The sequence below is a fragment of the Myotis nattereri genome (genome assembly GCF_964212035.1).
Source record: "Myotis nattereri genome assembly, chromosome: 11".
In the NCBI taxonomy this organism is placed as follows: Eukaryota; Metazoa; Chordata; class Mammalia; order Chiroptera; family Vespertilionidae; genus Myotis; species Myotis nattereri.
The window spans coordinates 71750904-71778586 of record NC_138086.1 but is presented as its reverse complement, the minus strand read 5'-3'; the positions used below and the strand labels follow the sequence as shown (position 1 = coordinate 71778586).

At 41.3% G+C, this 27683-nt stretch overlaps 1 protein-coding gene across 1 annotated transcript; it reads left to right on the top strand.

Moving 5' to 3' along the window:
• On the top strand, positions 1-27683 carry SLC26A3 (solute carrier family 26 member 3; the record flags this gene model as incomplete). Its single annotated transcript, XM_081102613.1, has 19 exons — positions 1-131; positions 635-774; positions 2153-2263; positions 2455-2627; positions 4920-5084; positions 8671-8823; positions 9267-9349; positions 12910-13057; positions 13169-13282; positions 13388-13465; positions 16271-16366; positions 17702-17808; positions 19082-19151; positions 19243-19335; positions 21181-21276; positions 21609-21842; positions 23602-23656; positions 26237-26379; positions 27233-27683. 19 exons carry the CDS (start codon positions 1-3, stop codon positions 27254-27256), a joined length of 2214 nt encoding a protein of 737 aa, XP_080958739.1. The 3' UTR covers positions 27257-27683.

Below are 27683 nucleotides of genomic sequence, written 5' to 3'. Positions count from 1 at the left end.
ATGATCGAACACATTGGGAATCGGTACATTGAGAACAGGCCGGTGTATTCTGCAAATGCCTTTCAGGAAGAACATAAGAAGAAACACAGATATCATAAGACATTTCTGGATCATCTCAAAGTGTGCTGTAGGTAAGGTATTTTTAAAGACACTGGCACTAGAAATAAAGGAAACGCTTTCTCCTACATTTTCAAACTTTCATGCTCTCCTTCCTGGCTCTGGCCCAGAGCTTTCAGAGCCTTCTTATCTTTGGTTTCCAAACTCCGCTGCCAGAGCTGAAAAGGTCGACTCTGAAATGAACACCTCTCAGCTCTCAACACAGTCTCTCCATATCAGAGGACTAATAGACGAGGACAGAGCAACATTCTCAGTTGAAATGCAGGACAGTTCAAGCTGAGGATGACAACTAAGCTCTATTATGGCTAAAGAAAAGCAGCATTTTTCTTTTTCAAAATCCTTTGGTGGTGGTCCAGGGGCAGTTGATATGGGCAAGGAGGTGGCTGCTCGTGGGAAAGTTAGTGAAAGTGCTAGTTTCTTCTTGAATATACTATCGCCTTTACCACTTTTCCACCTACAAGGAGGTACTGAACTTAAAATTTGATTTTAACTGACCTGTGGCTTTCAATTTTTTCAGCTGTTCCACACAAAAGGCCAAGAGAATTGCCCTCTCTTTACTCCCCGTAGCATCTTGGTTACCAGCCTACCGGGTAAAGGAATGGCTCCTCAGTGACATTGTTTCTGGAATCAGCACAGGGCTGGTGTGTGTACTGCAAGGTAAAACTTTTTTTGATATGTAATTCATCTATCACAAAATTCATTCTTTTAATGTGTACAATTCAGTGTTTCTTGGTATATTCACAAGGTCATGCAACCACCATATCTAACTCCAGAATATTTTCACCCCCAAAATCTCTTGCTCATTAGCAGTCACTTCCCATTCCCCCCTCCTTTCATCCCCTTTGCAACAACTTTCTGTCTCGATGGATTTGCCTATTCTGGGCATTTCCTATAAATAGATTCTTCTGTACCTGGCTTCTTTCACTTCACATAATGTTCTCAAGATTCATCCATGTTTCAGCATGTACGGGCATTTCATTCCTTTTAATGGATGAGTAATATTCTATTGTATGGAAAAACCACATTTTGTTTATGCATTCATGGGCTGATGGACATTTGGGTTGTTTTTGTTTCTACTTTGTGGCTATTAGGAATGATCTCTGTGTACAAGTTTTTGTAAAAACAATTCTCTTAGGCGTATAACTGCTGTGTCATATGGTAAAACACTAGCAATATCTGAGGGTTCAAATTTCTTCATCTCCTTGTGAACACTGGTTATTGTCTGCCTTTTTTATTTTAACTGTCCTAATGAGTATAAAATGGTATCTTAGCCCAGCCAGTGTAGCTCAGTGGTTGAGCATTGACCTATGAACCACGAGGTTACAGTTTAATTCCCAGTTAGGCACATGTCCAGGTTGTGGGCTCGATCCCCAGTAGGGGGCGTGCAGGAGGCAGCCAATCAATGATTCTCTCTCATCATTGATGTTTCTCTCTCTCCCTTTCCCTTCCTCTTTGAAATCAATAAAAGTATATTTTTAAATTAAATGGTATCTCATGTGGTTCTGATTTGTATTTCCTAAGTGACTAAAGGTGGTTGAACATCTTTTCATGTGCTTATTGGAGACTTGTATATCTTTTGTGAGATATATATTTAAATCTTTTGCACATTTTAGAGTTAGGTTGTCTTTTTATTGTTGAGTTACAAGGGTCATTTATATACTCTAGATACTAAGCCCTTATTCATGATATGATTTGCAGATAATTTCTCCCATTTTATTGGTTGTCATTTCATTTTCTTTGAAGCGCACATTTAAAATTTTTGATGAAGCCCATTTTATCTGTTTTTAATTTGATTGCTTATGCCATCGATGTCGTTTCTAAGAAACCATTGCCTAATCCAAGATCACAAAGATTTACAATTAGGTTTTTTTCCTGAGTTTTATAGTTTTAGCTCTTACATTTACATCTTTGCTACATTTGAGTTAGTAAAGTAACTTATATTTAGAGTCCAAATTTAAATATTTAAAGAATCTAATGAGAACTTCTGTGATTCCCCTTGCATGAAATATAAACCCTGATGTTTGTGTATTTACAGGTTTAGCATATGCTCTACTGGTCAACATCCCTCCAAGCTATGGGTTATATGCAGCCTTTTTCCCAATCATAACCTACTTTTTCTTGGGCACTTCTAGACACATAGCTGTGGGTAAGTGAATTTCTGGGCTAATTCATGCTCACACTGCCTTTCCTTTATGAATTTCATTAGCCACACATTGTATCAATTTCAAATTGTGCATAATTCAGAAGAAGAATCAGTTTCTTGTAAGAATTGGGACTAAAAGACAATTGTGCTTTAGGGAGACATTTATTCACCACAATCCACCCTCTGTTAATTAGGTCCATTTCCAGTTCTGAGTATCATGGTGGGAGCAACAGTTATGAGACTAAGCTCAATGGACAATTCAGATGCTATGTATTCTTATAATAGTTCAATGAGTAATAACTCGTCACAAGATAACTACAGGGTGATGGTGGCCGCCACAGTCACAGTTCTTTCTGGAATCATCCAGGTGAGCACTTTCTCATATAATCTACCCTCCCAATCTGCTTGTCCTGACCTGTACATGTTTTTCTGATTTTCCTCCTTCTTGCCAGCCCTCCCACTTCCCATTTGATTTGTATCCCTCCTTCCATAGCCTATAGGAAGTAATTGTAATAGGGCCACTCACCACAGAGGCGAGAGGCAGACCCACAGTGCAAAGATGGGTGACCGTGGGTCTAGAGAGAAAGAACAGTGGGAACAGGAAGGGGTGAGTGAAATGCTGAATTCAATAAAATATAGTCACTAAACATAACTATGTGCAAGCCATAGTGAAACTGGGAGCTTTGGAACTTTTTTCTTTCTGACTGTTCAGGGACTGTAATCTAGTTGGAAGGGTTTGTGGTTTCAGACTTTGAATTGTCCATTTCAAAGATTTGGGAAAAGCTGAAGAGGTTAATGGAGGGGCCTAAAGCCTCTCTCCCAAGTAAAAATGACATGGACTCCTCACGATGTTGCCTAAGTTTGTGAATAGTGATACCATTGGTTAAAACCTTTTTTAAAAGAAAGAGTTAATGTATACAAACACATAAGTGGTGTGTCCTATTGACAAACAGCTTGGTCAGGTCTTTCTAAGACATTTCTGAACCTAGTGTCCACAGCTCTGGCTCCATTCCAGGGACATGAATGGAAAGGCAGGCCAGGTATCCAAGGGAAGGAAAAATCCATCCAGTCACCTGATTGCAAAATACTGGTTCTGTGGGGCAATTTACCATTTTTGCCCTCAGTTAAAAATGAGCAATTCATATGTCCAATACACAGTTATGTAATTCCTACAAAAGTCAAGCAACTTGTTTGAGGGAATATGAATGGATGCTCATCTATGCATGCTACAGCAGCTAGAATGTGTAACTTAAAATTACATAAGAAAACTTGAGGCCCAGGGCACGAATTTGTGCACAGGTGGGGTCCGGCCAGCCTGGTCCCAAATGGGGGCGGATCAGGGCTGGGCCAATTGGAAGGAGGAGATGGTGGGAGGTTGGCCAGCCAGCCTGCCCTGATCAGGCCGATCAGGGCCAAGCTGGCTGGGGAAGGGGCCATGGGCGATTGGCCAGCAGTCCCCACCCCTGATTGGGGTTGGGGGGCCAATTGGGGGAGGGGCTGGCCATGGGGAGGGGCTGTGGGCAGTGGGCCAGCTGGCCCCACCCTTGAATGGGGTGTGGGGGCAATCAGGGGTGGGGCTGGCCAGGGTGGGAAGGGCTGCGGGAGATTGGCCAGCCAGCCCTGCCCTTATGGGGTGGGGGGTGCAATCAGGGGCGAGGCTGGCAGGGGGCTGCGGGCCTATCGTGGTGGGGCAGGCTGATTGGGGGCAGGGCTGGTTGGGGGGGTGGGAGGGGGTGTTTGGCTGGAGGCCAACTCTTGATTGGGTGGGAGAGTCTGATCACGGACAGGCTGGCAGTGGGGAGGGGCTTCGAGGTTGGTTGGCCAGCCCCAGCCCCTGATCGGTGGTTCGCTGGCCACAGTGGGTGTCATAGCGACTGGTTGTTATGGCCGTTATGGCCGCTGGCTTTTTATATATATAGATTGATGAAGGCTGATGCCAGATAAGATTCTGCTATGAAAGGATTTATAGGGGAGTCTTCTAAAGATACTGCACCTTGCCGTAGCTGGTTTGGCTCAGTGGATAGAACGTCAGCCTGCAGACGGAAGGGTCCTGGGTTTGATTCCAGTCAAGGGCACGTGCCTGGGTTGTGGGCTCTATCCCCAGTGTGGGGCATGAAGGAGGCAGCTGATCAATGATTCTCTCTCATCATTGATGTTTCTCTCTCTCTCCCTCTCCCTTCTCTGAAATTTATATATATATATACACACAGTGGGGCCTTGACTTATGAGTGTCCCGACTAACGAGTTTTTTGAGATATCAGCTGTCTCTCGGCCGATTTTTTTCATTGAGTTGATAGAGTAATTTGAGTTAACGAGCTCCTTAACGAGCTCGGTCTTGGAACGAATTAAATTCATAAGTCAAGGCCCCACTGTATATATATATATAAAGATACTGCACCTTTAAAAAGGGGGGCAGATAAGCCTGTTACTTTGGAGTGAGCTAGACTTGCATGTTACTGAACAGCATGTAACATTCCACCTTGGGGTGTGGGGTGGGAAAGGGGAGGTGTTCCAGGGGGCAGGGACTCGTGCTACTTTAAGGCTTATAAGTACAGGCTGCACCTTTACATTTTGATCACCTCAGTCGCTGTTACTTCAGGTTGCTGAGGTGTGTACTCCTAATCTGCACTAACAGAGGCCTTTGCCCTTCTCCTTCCAGTTGCTCATGGGGGCTCTGCAGGTTGGATTCATGGTGATCTATCTGTCTGAATCCCTCATCAGTGGCTTCACCACAGCTGCTGCTGTTCACGTTCTGGTTTCCCAGCTCAAATTTATGCTACAATTGAGTGTCCCGTCACACACTGATCCTTTTTCACTTTTCAAAGTAAGTATGACTTTTGCTTTAAAAATGTTTAAATACATGTAATTCACTGTCGTGTTTCTGGGAGAGCTTCGCTTTAATGCCGTGGGTCTTGCCTACAACATCCAAGAAACAAATGGGTTGTGAAATGTATTCACATTAAGAAAAACTTAATCGGTTTGGCTCAGTGGATAGAGCGTCGGCCTGCGGACTGAAGGGTCCCAGGTTCGATTCCGGTCAAGAGCATGTACTGTGGTTGCGGGCACATCCCCAGTAGGGGTTGTGCAGGAGGCAGCTGATCAATGTTTCTCTCTCATTGATGTTTCTAACTCTCTATCCCTCTCCCTTCCTCTCTGTAAAAAATCAATAAAATATATTATATATATATATATATATATATATATATATATATAGTTAGTGACAAGGAGAACAACATTGAAAATCAATCACACCTACTGTACAGCTAATGGGAACAACAGAAAAAAAGTGCCACTTCTCTTATATTTGGCTGCTAAGTATTATTAAAAAGAAAATAATCTACATACATTATTAAAAGCTTTAATATTTTGACCCAAATTTTTAAAATTTTTCAAAATCTTATTTTGAAAGAAATGTGCTAATTGCGTGAAAATGCTTCCCCATTTCTAAAAAGCAGGTCTCATTCTTTTAGAGTTGAAGTTCTTCTTACTCTTTTATGCATCTCTGTTTATAAAGCAAAAGGAAATTGGCCAATATGTAAATAGGACAGTGGTTCTTCCTCCTACAGAGGATGTACTATAGAACAGTATTCTCTTTTGCTTTTTAATCTTTTCCCATCACCATTTATTCCCCGATACCAGCCGTGGGCAAACTACGGCCCGTGGGCCGCCCGGTGAAATGAATAAAACTAAAAAAAAAAAAGACCGTGCCCTTTTATGTAATGATGTTTACTTTGAATTTATATTAGTTCACACAAACACTCCATCCATGCTTTTGTTCCGGCCCTCCGGCCCAGTTTAAGAACCCATTGTGGCCCTCGAGTCAAAAAGTTTGCCCACCCCTGCCCTATACCCTCTTCAATCTCCACCCATGTCCCTTCCTCCCATAATCACTGCACTGTTGTTAGTGTCCATGAATGAGTTCTTCCTCTTTTTTTTTCTTTTTTTTCTCAATCCCTCCACCCACCTCCATCCTCCCCCACCTCCAACCACAGTTGTCTACCTGCTCTCTATCTATGAGTCTGTTTCTATTTTGCTTGGTAGTTCAATTTGTTCATTAGATTCCACATATAAATGAAATCATATGGTGCTTGTCTTTGTCTGACTGGCTTATTTCACTTAGTATAATGTTATCCAGGTCCATTCAAAGGGTTGAAAAGGGTAAAATTTTCTTTCTTTTTACAGCCAAGTAGTATATCATTGTGTAAATGTACCATATCTGTTTTATCCATTCATCTACTGATGGACAATTGGGCTGCTTCCAAATCTTGGCTATCCTATATAATAAAGAGCTAATATGCTAATTAGACCAGAGGGCAGAACAACCTTCCGGAATGACCAGTGGGCGGGGGGTTGGGCCAGCAAGCCTGCGCCACCAGGCCAGCCACGGTGGTCCCGGCACCCCCTCTTCCACAGAGGCGGCAGGAGAGGTGGTGGCACGGGCCTGGTCCTAGTGCCACACCTTCCGCAGAGGCGGCCTCAGGGGAGTGGGCCTAAGCCACAGTTGGACATCCCCCGAGGACTCCTGGGCTGCCAGAAGGATGTCTGACTGCCAGCTTAGGCCTGATCCCCCAGGGAGCGGGCCTAAGCTGGCAAGTGGACATCCTCCAAGTGGTCCCAGACTACAAGAGGATGTAGGCCTGGCTGAGGGCCCCCTCGAGTGCACGAATTTGTGTGCACCAGGCCTCTAATTGTAAATAATGCTGCAATGAACATAGGGGTACATTTACCCTTTCAAATTAGTGTTTTGGGTTTCTTTGGATAAATTCCAGAAGAAGAATTACTGGTCATAAGGCAATTCCATTTTTTTGAAGTAGCTTCATACTATTTTCCACAGTGACTACACCAATCTGCATTCCCACCAACAGTGCACAAGGGTTCCCTTTTCTCCACAACCTCACCAACATTTGTTATTCGTTGATTTATTGATGCTAGCCATTCTATTCTGACAGGTGTGAGGTGATAGCTAATTGGTTTTAATTTGCGTTTTTCTGATGATTAGTGATGCTGAGCATCATTTCATATGTCTATTGGCCATCTCTATGTCCTCTTTTGAGAAGTTTCTATTAAGGTCTTGGGCCCATTTTTTAAATGGATTGTTTGGTGGTGGTGTTGTTTGGGTGTTGAGTTGTATAAATTCTTAATAAATTTTAGATATTAATTATCCTCTTATCTGATGTATTGGTGAATATTTCTCCTATTCAATATGTTTGTCTTTTCATTTTGTTGATGGTTTCCTTTGCTGTGCAAAAACTTTTTAGTTTGATGTAATCTCATTTATTTTTCCTTTTGTTTCCCTTGCCTAAGGAGATATATCAGAAAAATACTGCTAGAAGAAATGTTGAGATTTAACTTCTAGGGTTTTTATGGTTTTAAGTCTAACATTTAAGTCTTTAATCCATTTTGAGTTTATTCTTCTTTGCAATTTAAGAAAGTGATCCAGTTTCATTTTTTTGCACATATCTGTCCAATTTTCCCCAAACCATTTACTGAATAGGCTATATTTAGCCCATTGTATGTTTTTGCCTCCTTTGTCAAATATAAAGATGTGGGTTTATTTCTGGGCTCTCTATTCTGTTCAATATAGAGAACAGTAAAGATTCCGTAAAAAAAACTACTAGAACTGATCAATGAAAGCAGGATACAAAATAAATATCCAGAAATCAATTGCATTTTTATACACCAATAATGAACTACCAGAAAGGGAAACTAAAAAAAAAAAAAAATCCCATTCACAATTGCTTCAAAAATAATGAAATACCTAGGAATAAACTTAACCAAGGATGTAAAAGACCTGTGCTGGGAAAATTACAAGACACTGAAGAAAGAAATTGAAGAAGATACAAATAAGTGGAAGTATATACCATGTTCATGAATAGGAAGAATTTACCATCATTAAAATGTCCATACTACCCAAAACAATCTGCAAATTCAATGCAATTCCTATCAAGATACCAATTTTGTATTTCACAGAAGTAGAACAAATATTCCAAAAATTTATATGGAACCACAAAAGACCTCGAATAGCAACAGCAGTGTTGAGAAAGAAAAACAAGGTTGAAAGAATCACGCTACCTGATATCAAACTATACTACAGGGGCATACTAATCAAAACAGCATAGTACTGCCCTGGCTGGTGTGCTCAGTGGTTAGAGTGTTGGCCTGCACACTGAAGGGTCGCAGGTTAGATTCCCCGTCAAGGGCATGTACCTGATCTGGGCTGCAGGTTTGATCCCTGGCCCCAGTCAGGGTGCATGTGGGAGGCAACCAAGCAATGTCTCTTTCACTCGCTATCAATCTATGTCAGTTTTTTTGCTTCAAATCTTATTTTTATGTATTTGGAAATAATTGAGTGTCATAATCAAATTATACATTAATATAGCACTTGGGTGTTTTTGTTTTTATAATTTTAGATACTAATTTCCATATTCACACAAATAGAGAAGACTAATATTGCAGACCTTGTGACCTCCTTGATTATCCTCTTCATTTTATTTGTGGTTAAAGAAATAAACCAGCGCTACAAAGCCAAACTTCCAGTGCCCATCCCAATTGAACTCATCATGGTAATTAATCATCTTAAGACTTTCTCTCATAACTCATGAGTCTCACAGTTGTATGTTGAAAGCCTTCACCATCTGTAGATCAGGAGGTTTTAGTGGGGCAGATGCCATCTCTGCAGTTTCTGGGCCTAATGTTTAGTACAGTTTTATCTTTATTCAGAATTAAGAATTTTCTCTTTTGATTTTGGGTTTATTCTGTCCATTTAAGTCAAGACAAGGCTGGTGCAGAAGACAAGATCTCTAAGGAGTTGATAGATGCATTTGAATTAATGTCTCAACTCTGGTGGGACATTAGAATTGCCTCAGGACTTCTTCTTAAAAAGTAGCAAAGCCTGGGCTTGAGATTCGTATCTAAGAGGTCAAGGGATGGTTTTTGGCATTTTTTGTAAAGCAAGACTCTTAGGTATGTCTCACGTTTCTAACTTGGGCAATTTGCAACTTTGCAGACTGTGATCGCAACAGGGGTATCCTATGGCTTTGACTTCGAAAGAAGGTTTAATGTGACAGTGATTGGGAACATGCCAAGTGGGTAAGTGTGTCTTTTGGGATGACATCTCCAAGCACTCATTAGAGAGTAAGCAGAAGTTACTAAAGACAGCCAGCTGAAGGGCATTAATCCAGGCTAGAATCCTCTCTGGCATTTATGAGGGAGACTCACTTGCTCTCCTTCTAGGAAGGAGCCACAAAGGACATATGGGTCTGCAGTTCCTAATATCAGGAAATGTCTCCTTATGGAAGAACTCCAAAACCAGACAAACAGGGACTCAAACACAAGTAAAAATGAAGTAGTAAAAGCAGAAAAATAGGCACTTCAACCTGCTTCCCCTCATAAAAAAGAGAAAGGAAGAAAGAAAACCAAGTGAAACCAGATTTCCTTGTCCATAAATTACTACAAACAATATGTAGTGTTTTGCTTGTGTTACTGGAGCCAAGAGCCGACAGTTCAAAAGAGACACTGAAGGAATACCTGGCACAGTGCATGAGCAATCCAGTTAGGCACACCCTGTCCTTTCTCGTGATCAAATTCAAAACAAGGCCAGAGCAACTCTTGCCGCTGCTGAAGGATGGGGGTCCAATTCGTACGAGGAATTTGAAAATGTATCTGCTTGCATTTATTGGATTGAGAAGAAAGATCCAGATTTGTGCTCTCTTTCCTTTTGCTGCCCTCTGACCATAACAGCAATTTCTTCCAACAGGCTTACAATGATAGGCTGTATTCCTGTTTAAAAACAAAACAAAACAAAACAAAACAAAAACATGCTTAAGGTGTACTTGAGAATTCCAGGAATCAGCATTTATATGCATTGCTGATTTAAAAACAGCCAACTTCTTTTAAAAGTATATATATATATATATATATATATATATATATATATATATATATATATGATTTCTCTCCACTCTGCAGTTTTCAAGTAATTACATTTTAATAAATGAAAGATCTTGTCAGAGGGTTTTAGAAATAAAAGATAAACTTAACATCACTGAGTTGCAATCTTAGAGACTTTACTTTGTGACTATATTTCAGATGCCAGTGGACCTCTCTCCTCAGGGTGTGTGGGGTGGGGAAGGGAGGAATTCACATGTATTAATTGTTACATTCTACAGTGAGGCAGTGTAGCTTAGTAGGCAAGCTCAGGTGTTCTAGAGGCATGGTGCCTGGGGTTTAGTTCTGACTCACTTTGTGTGGCCTTGGGCTCAGGGAGCTAAATAAATAATAGAGCCAAGAAATGAACTTAAGTCTTCGGACCACTCTGTCTACGGTGTTTATTAGAGGCTAGAACAAAAGATTAATAGCTGGCTTCTGGTTATTTTGATATACAATGCAAATTTTACTTGTATCACTGATTTTAGATGTATTTAATGAATAAATAATATTCCAAGGTAACTTTCTGATTCGTGATAGCTGCAGAATGTGAGATAATGGTACTTCTTCAAATTAGAGCTGAAAAATTTTTAACATATTCACAAATAATTAAGAAAGAGTTGAATGGAGCCTAACCGACCGCCAGTAAGTTTTAGATGTTTATAGGAGCTGGGCATTTGAGTATATTGCTGTTGAGTTTGAGATCTTTGTACTGTTTAGAATACAGTTAGTAAATAACATTTAACTGCTCTAAGTTCATGAGGCATAAGCACAAAAGTATCCTCTGTGAGTTGAGCGTTTTCCTGACACGACATCAGTCTAAATGGAAACCCTCGGTCTGCTTCGGGGCCACAGTTGGCTCTAGCAGTTCTGTGGAGCCCTGGACAGAGTCCAAGGCCCATCTGTTTGCTAAGGGTTTTCCATGAAAGGCTATGTTATCAATGGAAAGAAGACTTTCTTGCTGGCCTTGCCTCAGAATTGTGTTTCCTCAGAAGCCTCTATCCATGGGTAACTAGGGGAAGCATCGTAGGGGATGCTTTGCATCCTTTGCAACAATGCAAGTGGGACCTAAGATGTTTTGCATGAAGCTTATGGGGATATAAATATACGTTATAATATGCTTATACCAGCAAAATCATCTCCGATGTACCCCTGCTATTGGGCTGTGTGTACAATCTTGTATCAAATTCAAGCAGCACTGCTTTTCAACAATAATATAACAGATTCCAAAGTTTGCAAGGATACTAAATTCTTGCTAGTCATGCTCCAGAGTGAGGCAGCATTCATCCTAGATTGCTTTTATTCATTGATTTGCCCCAAATTATGGACCACCTGATATATGCCATGAAGACTGGTCAGTTCTGGTCACAGAATAGTGAACCAGTCACAGTTTCTGCTCAGTATCTGGGGTGGGGAAGTATCAAGATCTATGGAAACACAGAGAATCTCTCCTAACCCTTGATGGTGAGGGAAGATGTGCTAGAACAAGCATGTCAAACTCAAAGGCTAACATGAGCCAAATAAACAAGGTTTAAGTTTTTGTGGGCCACAGAAAAACAAAAGCTTCAATTTCCATAGAAATGTAAGATTTCTTCCAATAGAGGCATGCTGAATAAAAAGGGCTGACATAAATGAGTAATCATTAATATAAAATAATAGAACATTTTAATAAAAATTAATTTTTTTCTTCAACATTAACTTATGAGACACTGAATAACTGCACAAATTAATAAGCATGCCGCAAATAAACCTATTTTTTGTTCTCCGAAGGCAAAATATTTCCTGTTGCGCACATCGAACAAGTCAATCCAAGACTAACGACATGGCAATCAGCTGCTAAAATATTCACTGCTAGTATTAGTGGAGAGAAATGGTGCACCTGCGTGTAAGGGAAATGAATGCAACACGATTATAGTAACCAGTCATTAGCAAATGTTGTAGTTCGTTATTAACACGTTAAGCGCCCAGTCAGTCACTGGTGACTGACACTATACTTTCCATCTGGAAGACAAAACAGGCTGGGCGCTTAGCGTAACTAGAGGCCTGGTGCACAAAATTCATGCACGGGTAGGGTCCCTAGGCCTGGCAATCAGGGCCGATCTGTGGGGCGACCAGCAGGGCAATCATGGGGCCCCTGCTGGCACCCACCTTGGCTGGCCTGGGGCCTGCGGGCTGGGGCAGCTGCTGTGTTGAGCATCTCCCTCCTGGTGGTCAGTTTGCATCATAGGGACTGGTTGTTTCACTGGTTATTCTGCTGTTCGGTCAATTTGCATATTAGACTTTTATTATATAGGATTATGTATAACAGGATATTGTAAAAATTAAGTTACGAAATTTTTATTAAAATGTTTCTTACATAACATTATATTGGCTGGGCCACAAAAATATTCGTTGTGGGCTGCATGGGGCGATGGGCCAAGAGTTTGACATGCTTGTGCTAGAAGGACAGGGATGAGGGGAATGGTTCAGGCACAGGGAACAACAAATTAGAAGCTTCCAAGGTGAAAGAATGGGTGGCGCCTTTAAGAAACAAACAAACAAAAAAAAGCTGAGTATGGTTGGAGCATAAATTCTGGGAAAGTGTAGCGATTAAGCAGGAATGGAGGGAGGGGGTAGATGGGGGGCCTTGCTAAGGAATTTGGACTTTTTCTGAGCGCAAACGGATGCCACTGAAGGTGTCTAAGCAGGCTGGTGACCTTCAGACTTGCTTACTTTAAATTCAGATTTGAGCCACCTATCACGTATGACTTGGAGGTTATCAAAGGAACCATCGGAGACAGCTTCAGCATTGCAATCGTTGGCTTCGCAGTGGCCTTTTCGGTTGCCAGCGTTTATTCCCTCAAACACGATTATGCGATTGATGGCAATCAGGTAAGTGTACAGCCGATGCTGGGTCTAATTCAGCGTCTTTAAATAATGTTTCACGTACACAATACCCATGGCGCTGCTCCTAATGAAGATCCCTTCTTGTCCTCTTGTCAGGAGTTAATAGCCTTGGGAGTGAGTAACATATTCACTGGATCATTCAAAGGATTTGCCGCCAGTACCGCCCTCTCCAGATCTGCAATTCAAGAAAGTACTGGAGGCAAAACGCAGGTATTTCTGGACCTTTGCGTGGAAGGCCATCCTAGCTTAGTCCCCGGGGAATGCCAGACGGCGGGCAAAGTTGATTTTGTGGTGGGAATGTTTTCATCTACACAGGTTGCTGGGATTCTCTCTGCTCTCATCGTGCTGATTTTCATTGAAAACCTGGGATTTCTTCTGGCGCCACTACAAAAGGTATCAACCCTCCCTCTTTGGATGCTCTCTCTCTCCTGGGGGACCCTGGTTCCTAACCTCTCGAAGCATAAACCAAACGGGAATATGAGGTAACTGCAAACTCTCGAGCACTCTTCTCAGCCAGTTCTCTGCGGGCCGTTAAGTATTTCTTTTTCCCCTGGTAGCATTTTGTGAATGCTAGGAATGCACATGCCCAAAACACCGTATCTACTCTACTCTTCCCATGTTCGTAGCCCGGAATATACTTGATGTTTAGACAGAAAGACACCCTGGCACAGCGGCTTCAATATGAATTGACTGAGGTGAAGATTTTCTTAAAGGTTAAGGTAATCAGGGCGTCGATCTAAGTCAGAGAATGGTGCTGCCAGACACACAACCTGTTCTCAGGCATCCGCCCTGCAGCTCCCAGGGTTTGGTTGGACTCCAAGACCAAAGCTGCCAGATTGCAGGACGGGAGCAAACAGCCCCATACACTGGGGAGGGCGCCTGGCGCTCCTCTGTCCAGCTCTCCTGAACTGGACATTTTGATGCTTTCGCTGGAGCCTTTGTAAACGACTGCAGCGCCCGGATGGAAAACAGAACAGCGAGCTCTGGAAAGCACGGGCTCTCTAGGAAGCCAGACAATGGTAAACAGGCAGTTCTTTATGGTGTGTATAGGATTGTGAGGGAGTGTATGGAGCACTGGCTCTAGAGTCCGGTAGACCTGCTTCTAATCCTGGCTCTGCCACTTGTTGTCTGTGTGCTTCGGGGCAAATTACTTCTCTCAACCTCAAGTTCCCCCCAAAATATCCTCGGGTGAGGATTAACAAAAATACTAAATAAATAAATGCACACACAGCCCCCTGCATAGAGAATTCTGCCCTATTGTGCTTCTTCCGGGTGCATTCTTGAGCTTTCCCTCACCCACATCAACTTGGAAAATTAAAGAAACAATTGCCACATAAAACCATAGATAGCTCTCCAGTGAATAAGCAATGTCCAAAGACATTGTCCAGGATTAATCAGAACTCCTGCTATCAAGGATTCACGTGGCGAGTTCTTAGACCATTGTGTCTATAATGTCCTTGTTTCACACGAGTAGCTGCTTTGCTTCTTTTTCTCATAGGAGGACAAAATAACCCACAATGATAGCTAATAATGGATGTTTCTTGGGTGCTTACTAAGTATTGGCAGAATTTTATGCATTTTACGTGTATTTCGTCCTTTTTATCAATGACACTGTGGATACCAAATAAAACTCCTCCCTACAGCTCCTCAGTACTCTGCAGGCTTTGTTATTTAAGGGTGCTATTGTATATGTAATTCATTTCAAATGGTTTTCCCTTGGAATTCTGACCAGGTGGGAAATAATGCCTAATGAAAAGACAACTATGTCTCTTCTGCAGGTGGCACTGGACATGCTTAATGCTAAAGTCCCCCAAACAATAAGCAGGAGGCTTATTACAGAGAGTCTTATGGAACCCTCCCCCAGCTACCATGGTGATGACAACTTTTTCCCCCTAAATATATCTTTATTGATTTCAGAGAGGAAGGGAGAAGGAGAGATAGAAACATCAATGATGAGAGCGAACCATTGATTGGCTGCCTCCTGCACGCCCCACACAGGGGATCAACCCACAACCCAGGCATGTGCCTTAACCGGGAATCAATCCATGACCTCCTGGTTGGTAGGTCGACGTCAGCATGCAAATTCCATAGCCCATTCGGAATGGAACAGCTTGAATTGGGGGTGAAGGCTAGGGGCACACACCTACCATTGTGTTAAAATGTAAATAAGAGTCCGACCAGCATGGCTCAGTGGTTGAGCGACGTCGACCTATGAACCAGGAAGTCATGGTTCAATTCCCGGTCAGGGCACATGCCCAGGTTGCAGGCTCAATCCCCAGTTAGGGGTGTGCAGGAGACAGCCGATCAATGATTCTCTCTCATCATAGATGTTTCTGTATCTCCCTTCCTCTCTGAAATCAATAAAATACATGTAAAGAAAAAACCTAAGAAAGGGAGCAAACTTGGCTAGTCGGCATTTTTCACCTTAACTGGCATCTTTCCCTGTAAGGTGAGTGATCTCACTTGAGCATGCGAAGGAAGGATCAGGAGCCTGAAGTGCTGCTGTAGCAGAGCTGAGTTTTCTACCCAGATCCCTTAGCAAATGTACTCTTCAGTGGTATCTGCATCAGGACTGTTTAAAAGAGGCCGTGTTACTGGGTGGCTGGTCCTGGCTTTGGAAATAGTAATTCATTAGCTCATCCGCTCACTCACTGAATAATTATTAAGCCCCTCCGGGATATATTCACCATGGTCGGTTCTGGGGATACAGCTGGGAACACGAGAGATGTGGCACACGCTGTTCCAGGGAGTCTGCCTCAAAGACTTGTTCACCTCTGCAGCCTCCAGCTTCCTGTTTCAAAATGGCACGATTGCTGAGCATCGTCGACGTTTTGAATTCTTATTCCAGGACCTCAAGCTCCCCAAACTTGTTTTTAAACAAAGAGCAACTCCCTCTCCCACGTTCAATAAGTAGACACACAGTAGCCTCTCGCTGATGGAGAAGAATTTATATCCGTCATAGGTCTTAGGACCTGCCTTTCTCTGTCCCAAGGAATAGGCTGGTATGTGCTGTCAGGTCATCGAAGCCACTGTCACTGTGGTGGGGAAGGGCTGGTGTGTCTTGCATGGCACTGCACAAGGGTGTACACTTTGCTTTGAGGCCCTTTAAAGGACTCACTTATCTACAGCCTTCACCTTTGCTTCAGTGTGGCTTATTTAGTTATCTGAAAGTACATCTGTCCTTTATGTCTCTCACAGTCTGTCCTGGCAGCTCTAGCACTTGGGAACTTAAAGGGAATGCTGATGCAGTTTACAGAAATACGAAGGCTCTGGCGAAAGGATAAGTATGATTGTGTAAGTAGAGGCAATGGCATTGGAGAGAAAAATCAGGATGGCACTTAATGCTGATGTAAAATGCCTACTTATATTGTAAACTCTGAGACATTTTGCTCCTATATATATCTGTTAAAATGACTTTAGTTTGTGTTATTTACTATCTTTAAACAGCCTACTCTAATGATCATTCTCTGGGATTTTCATTTAAAAGGATGAGCTTCTTGCAAGTAGGAAATGCTCCAGGAAACACTAGTAGATAACTTCCTTAGATCTGCCTTTAAAATCCCTGCAGTCCTCCCAAATGCCACAGAAACTCTCTGAAGTTCAGGGTATGCATTGCTTTTGTTCTTCATTACATCATATGTTAGTTCCCAGAGGATCTGTGAAAAACTTAAATTCTGAACAATCTTTTGGAAGTGCTCTATAAAAGCTCCCCTTGCTCTCAGCATGCCTTGTGAGAAGCAGAGCCCATAATTATATCAGGGTCAAAGTCTGTGGCATAAAAACGCTTAACATATCCTCTAGTTCTTTACAAGCAGAAGGTAATAAACTACACCTGGTTTACTTTTTTTTTTTTTTGCTAATCTTCTCTGTATCGTTCCAATTTTAGTATACGTGCTGACGAAGCAAGCACTATACTTGGTTTACTTTTGTTCCAGCTAGATAATTGTTGGGGATTTTCATAGCCCTTTGGCATACTGATTCTCTTTTTCTTTATTGATTTAAGAGAGGAAGGGAGAGAGAGAGAGAGAGAGAGAGAGAGAGAGAGAGAGAGAGAGAGAGAGAGAGAGAAACATCAATGATGAGAGAGAATAATTGATCCACTGCCTCCTGCATACCCCACACTGGGGATCAAACCCACAACCTGGGCATGTGCCCTGACCGGGAATCGAACCATAACCTCCTGGTTCATAGGTCGATGCTCAACCACTGAGCCACGCTGGCGGGGCCATACTAAGATTCTTGGAGAGATCATCACTATGAATAAAACCAGCAGACCAAAAGTACAATATGCCCACTAATCTGCTCATTTTAAGGAACTGCAGCTGGTTCTGGAATTTTAGCTGTGACTGATAGACTCAATCATTTCCTTGGCCAGGCCAGGGATGGGATTAGCAGTGGATACACGCTCTTGGGATTTTAAAAAATACCTGCTTGTGTTTTCTGTGGTTCAGAAGCTGAGCCAGTAGAAATGACCTCTGGAGGCAGGTCCCTTCTCCTGTATACTTCCAACTCTGCTGTGTTCCCTGGAAGTTCATGCTTTCCCGTAGTAATGAACCTACCAGGTAACACACTGTACTTGAATCAGAGTCAACTGTAGTGTATGGTGTACATGTCACCTTCCTTTTGCAGCTCATTTGGATCATGACCTTCATCTTTGTCACTGTCCTGGGACTTGCGTTAGGCCTGGCAGCTAGCGTGGCGTTTCAGCTCCTCACCATCGTGTTCAGGACCCAATTGTGAGTGATTGTCGCACTCTGTGTCCTTGCAGACTTTGGCCTGCCAGTGTCGGGAGAAAAAAAACTTGTCGCTGATTAAGGGGAGAGTAGTTTAATGGATAGGCATGCAAATCTATCAAGATTGGCCAGTCTGTTCTTCCTCAGGTTGCTCACCCCAAAGGGCAATAGAATGGCCTAAATTAAAGCATTAGCCGAGGTCTCTCCAGCTCTTGGTCTGCTCCCTGCCTGCACTCAAATTCAAAGAAATCATAGAAATCTATATGCCTTAGACCAGTGGTTCTCAACCTTGGCTGCACATGAGAATCACCTGGGAATCTTTTTAAAATCCTGATTTCTGGGCCTCATCCTCTGGAAATTCTGTTTCTTTGTGATGGGGTGAGACCACAACATTAGTAACAAAGAAACAGAATTTCCGGAGCATGAGGCCCAGAAATCAGGATTTTAAAAAGATTCCCAGGTGATTCTAATGTGCAGCCAAGGTTAAGAACCACTGCCTTAGACTATTTAAATTGGGGAAATGTGTTACTGAGAAGATGGTGAGATTCTCCATGTCTAGTGGAGTATTCTTCCTCTTTATAGGCTGTTAGATTGTACTCCCACCTGAAAAGCATGGAGCTGACCTAAGAGAATTTCTGAAAGGCCCCACTCATCCTAGAATGCCACAAAAACAACAACACTTAGAATGATTGATGCTTAATGGTCATCCAGTCCAAACATCTTTTTTATTCCACTCAGCCTAAGTTGGATTATATTGTGACAGAGATATAACACTTCTTAGCAGCTAAGCAGTTCCATATCACAGTGTTATCACAGTTTAAGTTAATCCTTGACGGATGGAATGCATTTATATTGCAATGTTCCTGCATTCATTGATTCATTTATATTTTCATTCATTTCTTGGGGACTCAGCAAACATAGAAACAAACTGAGTGGTCATAGGCAAATCATCATACTTCCCCATGTCCACATCTGTACAACTGGGTAAACAGGTCTGTCTTTTTCACCAAATAACTGTGATATTCAGAATCAAAACAGCAAACACAAACAGAAGCTTTTTGTGAACTAGAGTATGGTAGGTGGGAGGTACTGTCTTAGGAGCTGTGGCAAAATAAGGAAAACCAGGTGTTGGCCCTCCATGGTCTCTAAGGGCATAGTGAATCTTTTACATTTTTAAAATGAGCCTGCTTTGGGATGCTAGCAAAACATCAGTGTTAGCCTTCTAGGCCTCCCAAATATGTATGCATGATTTATGTGGCGTTCATCTTCCCTACAGTCCAAAATGCAGCACACTGGCTAGTGTTGGACGGAGCAACATCTACAAGAATAAGAAAGATTACTCTGACGTAAGGAAGACTCATTTTTTACTTTGATTTGCTAAATTATATTAATATGAATCCACTGGGAACCATCTAATATTACTTCTCTGCCTTACAGATTTATGAACCAGAAGGAGTGAAAATTTTCAGATGTCCATCTCCTATTTACTTTGCAAACATTAGTTTCTTTAAGCAGAAACTTATTGATGCTGTAAGTTTAGGGGTTATTAATTTTTTTTGTAATTCCACCAAATATCTAGAAATGAGATGTTTGTTTTGTAACGAGAGGAGGTCATTGACTTCACCTATGTTGAGGCTGGGTTTTGTTAATGTTTTTGTATCCCATATTTTCCAATATGTTGGAAAATAAGATTTTTTGAACGACTTCCATTATACAGTCACCTTTTATTAAATTCTGATGCAAAGTAAAAAGATCACAATGAGATTTGGGGCTACTGGTTTTTCATAGATATTGTCCTACAGATTTTCCTGAGGAATCGACTTCAGAAGTAGAAAAAGAGTGATATTTAATATTTGGCTGTATCATTGAAGAGATTCAGAATAGCAAACAAATATTTATAATATAAATGAAATTAATAAATATAACACAAATGAATATTTAATATGAAATAACAACTGAGTGTCCTGCGGGCCTGCAGAGAAGATGACAAAGAAGCAGTCTTTAAGGTTAAGAAACAAAAGCTCAGCATTTACTCTTGAACCTGCCTTTTGATCTACTCTGTACTTTGCATAGAGTTTCTGCCTTAGCCCTAATGATTATTATTAGACTAGAGGCCCTCGCAGCAGCAGCCACAGAAGGACGTCCAGAAGGACATCTGGACTAATTAGCATATTATGCTTTTATTATTATAGATTGGTATGCATCAAATATTTTTCTACCAAATTTTTTTACAATAATGGATCATATTGTGTATATGGCTTTATATACTGTCCTTTTCACTTAATCTAGTAGCTTTCCATCCAACTACATTTTTTGGCCAACTTTTTTTTAAAAATTACATAATTTGACTCTCCTTACCTATTACTCTGGAGCTATATGTTGCCACAATAAAAACACATTTGTTTTGAAAAGGGGAAAATGAAGGTTATCCTCTGGTTATTATAAAATAATAAAATTATAAGATAAATAAATTATAAAATCACACAATAATAGATATTATAAAATGTAATCATATGCATTTTAATAGAATAAAATTAAATAGAAGCAGAATACTAATTAGATGCCACCCATATTCATTAAATAGAAAATCCTATATAATAAAAGGGTAATATGCAAACTGACCCTAACAGCAGAACAACTGGGAATGACTGGTCACTATGACAAACACTGACCACCAGGGGGCAGATGCTCAATGCAGGAGCTGCTCCCTGGTGGTCAGTGCACTCCCACAGGGGGAGCTCTGCTCTGCCACAAACCAGGCTGATGGCTGCCAGTACAGCAGTGGTGGTGGGAGCCTCTCCTGCCTCCTCAGCAGCTCTAAGGATGTCCGACTGCAGCTTAGGTCTGCTCCCCGCTGGCAAGTGGACATCCCCTGAGGGCTGCCAGGCTGCCAGAGGGATGTCTGACTGCCAACTTGGGCCCAATCCCCCAGGGAGCGGGCCTAAGCCAGCAGGTGGACATCCTCCGAGGGGTCCCAGACTGCAAGAGGGCATAGGCCGGGCTGAGGGACCCCCCGCCCCCCCACGAGTGCACAGGTTTTTGTGCACCAGGCCTCTAGTAAATAAAATAAAATCCCTTAAGAGTTGTGTGGACCAAAAATACAAACAGATTCAAATTAGAATTTAGACCCATTCATGCATCATTTATGGACGTATCCTGGATGGTACACAGGTTTTTAAACATTAACCATTGCATACAGGCTGAGCAGACCATCAGTCTGACACAATACTCTCACTGATGTTGTTTGAACCACTTACATTTTATTACCAATATATGTCTCAATTTCTTAACCTACCCTACTTAAAATCATTAGAAACATGCTATATTAGTAGCAGAATATTCAATACTGTTGTAACACAACAATGGGTTTTTCAGGTTGGCTTTAGTCCACTTCGAATTCTACGCAAGCGCAATAAAGCTTTGAAGAAAATCAGAAAACTGCAGAAGCAAGGCCTGCTACAAGTGACACCAGTAAGTTTCTTGACCGCATTTCTGTGTATTATAGCTAAAAGCTTAGTAAAATGTAGGTCAAGATGTTGGTTCCATTCTTTTTATATAAAATGCCAGATAAACAAGGTATTTCATGTGTCAATTAATGTGGTATTTTTAAATAGTATCTTTGAGGCTCTCCTTCCAATTTTATCCTCCTAGGACAATTTGTATTATCCAAAGAAAAGAGTTTACAATCTCATTTGCTTGACCCAACTTTAAATCTGTGCTTCAGCCAGTGACCAGCCATCTTTGACACACAGAAGGTATTTCTCCATCGGAATTTCCATGCATATTACTATCTTCTCTTGCAGAAAGGATTGATATGCACCGTGGATGGCTTGAAAGATTCCGATGAAGAGCTAGACAACAATCACGTAGAAGAACTGAACCAGCCAGTCAATACCACAGACCTGCCCTTCCAGATAGACTGGAATGCTAGCCTTCCTCTCAACATTGCGGTCCCTAAAATTGAACTGCACAGCCTCATCCTGGATTTCTCAGCGGTGTCATTTCTTGATGTGTCTTCAATGAGGGGCCTCAAATCGGTAATTCCTTTTTCCTTAATGGAAATAACCAATCAGGGACTGAAGGTGAAAAACTGTATTTGTGGAAAGATGCTCCTTTAGACAATACACATTTAAATAGAAGCAAATTATAATCTTAGAATATTCCATGGAGGGAGTGGGAGGGCAGGTGGGGCACGTTCAGTGAACTCTTTAAGAGTGCATTTCCCATGAGACTGGCATAAAATTTTGAAGGCAACCAAACCTACATTTCTAATCTATGTTGATCCTGCTGGGAGACAACTCTGCTCTCACTCCTATGAAATTTCAGGCCTGTGGCACCTTCCTATCTTTATGGACATTGTATCTAAATTGTCCTAAAATACAGGTGATTTGAAAAGTTCTTGGGAAATAGGGCTCCTCTTGTCTTGATCTGATATAAGCTGATGGAATTTCACTTGGCTAAATAACAATCTTTTTTAAGAAGGAGATGTGTGAAAGAATAAATATGGCAAGCGATTTGGGATTTAAAAGCAGGACTGAAACAATCGAGTTGCTCTCTGTTTTCTTGCCATGGTTTGGTGGGCATTTCTAAAATAAATTTGTTTCTAACAGAAATGCAGAAATAGGTAAAGGAAATTTAAGAAATTCCACATTTCCCTCTTCTTTTGCTTGGTTTTTCACAAAAATCTGCCTACATAAGAACAGAGCTAAGATAAGATCTATTAAGTAGGGTGAACGCAGACAAAATTAAAAATAGGATAATTTCATTGTGTTCAAACTTCTCTTAAAAAAATCTTAAGTCTGCAGACTGCTTGCTCTTTCTTTGCTTTTTATTTTTTGTGTATTTGTTTGTGTCGGCTTTGAAGCAAAAAATACACACATATCACATTGATTTTTTTTATCCTAGCATACTGATTTTTTTTTTTAGGATAGCACAAAGGACAGGGACTCTGCCTAATGTTCATTAAAGCCCAACTTTTTAGCTCAGTGTCTCATAGGATCAACCGTATACACGACTTCTCTCACCTTATATCAGCGGTTCTCAACCTGTGGGTCGCGACCCTTTGGGGGTCGAACGACCCTTTCACAGGGGTCGCCTAAGACGATTGGAAAACACATATATAATTACATATTGTTTTTGTGATTAATCACTATGCTTTAATTATGTTCAATTTGTAACAATGAAATTGGGGGTCACCACAACATGAGGAACTGTATTAAAGGGTCGCGGCATTAGGAAGGTTGAGAACCACTGCCTTATATGATCTTAATGATATCTCTACTGGTATTTGCTCTTAGCCTAGAGACCAAGAAATTGCATAAAGATTTGTTGGTTCTGGACACATCTAGTTACTGGGGACAGGAATAATGAACAACTTATGTGTGTGTAAATAGAAAGCTCTAGCTGATAGCATCTCATAGAAAAAAAACTTTAAAATTAGGGAATGACATCAGCATCATGGCATATTGAAAAGACTCCTTTGTTTCTCCCTGAATTTAAAATTAAATCAGAGGTTACCTGGTGAGTTAAAGCACAACATTTACCCATCACACTTCCCAGAAGAATGATCACTTTTAACTTCCTCCTTCCGGGGAGAATTCTTTCCTTTGGATTTAGCTCTTTCTGTCTCCGAGCCTTGTTTTGAACTTTAGTGTCTCTTGATACTATTCTCTCTTTTCAAAATGTAACAGGTTCTGAAAGCATTATGTCACCCATACACTATAATTATGACAGTTTTCTTTACATTTCTAACAAGTGAAACTGTTCCCCAAGGAAGATCTACTTTCTTTTTAACAGATTTTGCAAGATTTCACCAGGATCAAAGTAGATGTGTATATTGTTGGAACGGATGGTAAGTTGTTTTATTTTTAAATTCTGACAATCACTTCAGGTTCATTGCCAACTCTTGATCTCTCCAATAACAGCTATTTTTTTATGATCACCAAGAAGGAAGTCTAATTTTTAAAAAAATATATTTTATTTATTTTTTACAGAGAGGAAGGGAGAGGGATAGAGAGTTAGAAACATCGATGAGAGAGAAACATCGATCAGCTGCCTCCTGCACACTCCCAACTGGGGATGTGCCTGCAACCAAGGTATATGCCCCCAACCAGAATCGAACCTGGGACCCTCCAGTCCCCAGGCCGATGCTCTATCCACCGAGCCAAGCCGGCCAGGGCAGGAAGTCTAATTTTCAGCTGAGCCTATAGAAATCCCTCTGGAAATCGCATCTTTATGTTTCAGTTCTGTCATATGCAATTAAATTAACTTTGCAATTTGAGTCCTAGTTTAATAGGCAGCAAAAAAGAAGTGGCTATGTCACCATTTTTTACTCTACTCTTCTTGGAAAAGTAGGTTTGTTTTCTCTTTTCTTGCCTCCCTTGATTCCGCAGCCCATAATAACCTGGTTTCTGCTTCACCTCACTGATGAGGTCATCAGTAATCCAGGTTGTCAAGATCAACTGCCTCCTTCCTAGCCTCATTCTCATGGAGCTTACTTTATCATTTGGCCCTTTCTTTAGCATTTGTCTTTTCTTTTTTAAAAAATTGATTTCAGAGAGGAAAGGAGAGGGAGAGAGAGATAGAAACATCAGTGATGAGAGAGAATCATTACCAGCTGCCTCCTGCATGCCCCACACTGGGGATCAAGCCCGCAGCCTGATCATGTACCCTGACGGAATCAAACCGTGACCTCCTGGTTCATAGATTGATGCTCAACCACTGAGCCATGCCGGCCAGGCAGCATTTGTCTTTGAAACTCTCTCCGTGACTTCTGCAAGACCCTTCTTCTGATTCACTTCTCACCCCTCTCAGAGCGCCTCAGTGTCTGACACTGGCTCCTCTCCCACTTTTGACAGCCAGTCTTTCCCAGGCTTCACCCTTAACCCTATAGGTCTAATTCCATGACTGCAAGTGTATCTTGTTAATGAATTCCCAAACTACACCTCCAGCCCAGACCTTTCTTCTGAGCTGCAGATCCATGTATGCAATTGTTCAAAACTAAATATATTATCCTCCTTCCCCAAACCACTCCTTCTCTTCCTGTCTCAGTCACTCCATCACCACTCACTCAGTTGCCCAAAGTAGAAACCCTGGAGCCACCCTTAATTTCTCCTCCTCCCCTTCCCTCTGCATTCAGCGAATCACCTGTAGGTAACTCCTCCTGAATCAGTCTCTTGCTCTTCACTTCCACAGCCTCAGTCCACACCTCTATCATTTCTCATCTAGGCCCTAGGAAGGAAGTTCTAGCTAGTGTCCTGTCTCTAGAACATTCTCCTACTCCATTTTCTGACTAGGAAACTCTTTCATGGCCCTAGCCTGTTTTGCTCAGTGGATAGAGCGCTGGCCTTCAGACTGAAGGGTTTTGGGTTCAATTCCAGTCAAGGACACGTACCTTGGCTGTAGGCTCAGTTCCTGGCCCTGGTGGGGGCAGATGCAGAAGGCAACCAATCAATATGTCTCTCTCACATTGATGTTTATCTCTGCTCTCTCCCTCTCCCTTCCACTTTCTCTAAAAATCAATGGAAACATATCCTCCAGTGAGGATTAACCACAACAAAGAATTTATCCCTCAGGCCCTGGCCAACATGCTCAGTGGTTAGAGCATTGACCTGAGCACTGAAGGGTCATGGGTTTGATTCCCAGTGAAGGGCACGTACCTGGGTGGAGGTTGATCCCCTGTGTAGAGGTGATGTGGGGTGGTCAGAAAAGATGTTTTCTGATGGAACCCAGCAGCTTTGGGGAAATGGGCTACAGTAAATAACTGGTAAATAATAGGTCTGGCCATCCAGAACTACAGCATGTCATTGGTCCATGAGCAGATGCTCTATTTTGGCAGAATCACAGTTTGTAAAAAGAAGCCACACTTGATGCATCAACCATTTACTGGGGAGATTAACTCACTAGGCTCCTGCCTAAAAGAAAGTGGATTGATTTTCTTCTAAGAACTACTAAAAGTTTTTCTAATTTTGTTGTTGCTGTTGTTAATCCTCACCCTAAGATTTCCACACACCCCCCATTGATTTTTAGAGAGAGTGGAAGGGAGGGGGAGAGACAGAGAGAGAGGAACGTCGATGTGAGAGAGACACATCAATTGACTCTGCAACTGGGGATTGAGCTTGCAACCGGGACCACAATCGAATCCGCAACCCTTCAGTCCATGGGCCGACGCTCTAACCACTGAGAAAAACCAGCTAGGGCAATTTTACTCATTTAAACCTTTTCCTTCAGTCTTTTTACCTTAGGGCATTAAATATGTACTTTTATTAGAAAGGTATCCTCTAGTTCCAGAAGACACTGTACTTACTGATGGTACGCTGGTGTCATACCGTTGCAAACCCTAAACACTTAACCAAACACCTATGAAATGTAAGTAAAATTTAAAATTAATTTACACTAAAATTTAAAATTATTCTTTCTTCTCTCTCTTCAGATGATTTCATTGAGAAGCTTGCACGGTGTGAGTTTTTTGATGATGAAGTCAAGGACTCAATATTCTTCTTAACAATCCATGATGCTGTTTTGCATATTTTGATGAAAAAGGATTACAGTACTTCAAAGTTTAATTTCAATCAGGTACCAGCTCTTTGGTGACTTTTACACTTGTAGAACCAATCAGAGAGCCTTACCAGCAACCCTCTGCCCAGTAGCTGGATTGAGAATTGTCACCAAGTTTTCGAGGGTAAAGTATAGGAACAGAATTTAAACCAGATGCCTGATCAAAGCCTTAGAGCCAACAGAATGCAGTCAGCACCATTTTATACCTGTTTATCTGTATTTACAAAAAGAAACATTGAACGTCAGCTCTTTGCATTAGAGCAGTGGTTCTCAACCTTCCTAATGCTGCAACCCCTTAATACAGTTCCTCATGTTGTGGTGACCCCCAATTTCATTGTTACAAATTGAACATAATTAAAGCATAGCGATTAATCACAAAAACAATATGTAATTACATATGTGTTTTCCGATGGTCTTAGGTGACCCCTGTGAAAGGGTCGTTCGACCCCCAAAGGGGTCGCGACCCCAAATTGAGAACCACTACATTAGAGTCAGGGGTAGGCCTCCTGGGGTGACTTATGTAAAAGCTGAGTGTACTTGTTCAACAAACACACATAGCCCCTTGAAGTTTGTGTGCCCCCTGAAACAAATGTGAAGAAATACATTTACAAGTTGTATTGTTACTTTAAGTTAAATCAGGCTTTTGAAAGATAGTTATGTTACTACCTGGTATCACATGGTTTTACGTTAACCAAGTAGCAATGAAAGGTTTTTATTAACATTCAAGACAAAAGATGTGATGATTCTGTCAAATTCTAGGTCCAATCCTAACCCTAAGTTTATAAGATTGACTACATTTTAAATACAAGACATGATTATTGAAAGGGATAGAACTTAAGTTGGTTTTAAAAAAGAACTTTTTGTCTTCCAGGTACCAGTTGAAACGAAATTCTAACCAAAATATGATCCAGAGGGATACTCATCTGACCATCACACACAGAACAACTTTATACCCAGAAAGTTATTGATGTATTCATACATTGTATGAAGAATATTGTTATTTGACACAATTATGTTTCAAACTTTGGAACAAGATTGTTCTAGCTTGGTATATTTTTTCACATATGTAGTATAAAATGATGTAAATACTCTTAATTTTATAAGCTTGTAGATTTATCAAAGGAAGAAATTGTGTTTATATGTATTTTTATAGCACTGACAGATTTCTATCCAAACTACTTTCATGCATGTTTTATTACACCAATGCTTTGAATCCTGTAATTTATACTCTTCATACAGTATGTAATTAATACAGCTCCACTTAACAAAATCAATTTGTACAGTAGGTGTGTCGTTTTATTAAATTTCTTGTTTGCTTTCTG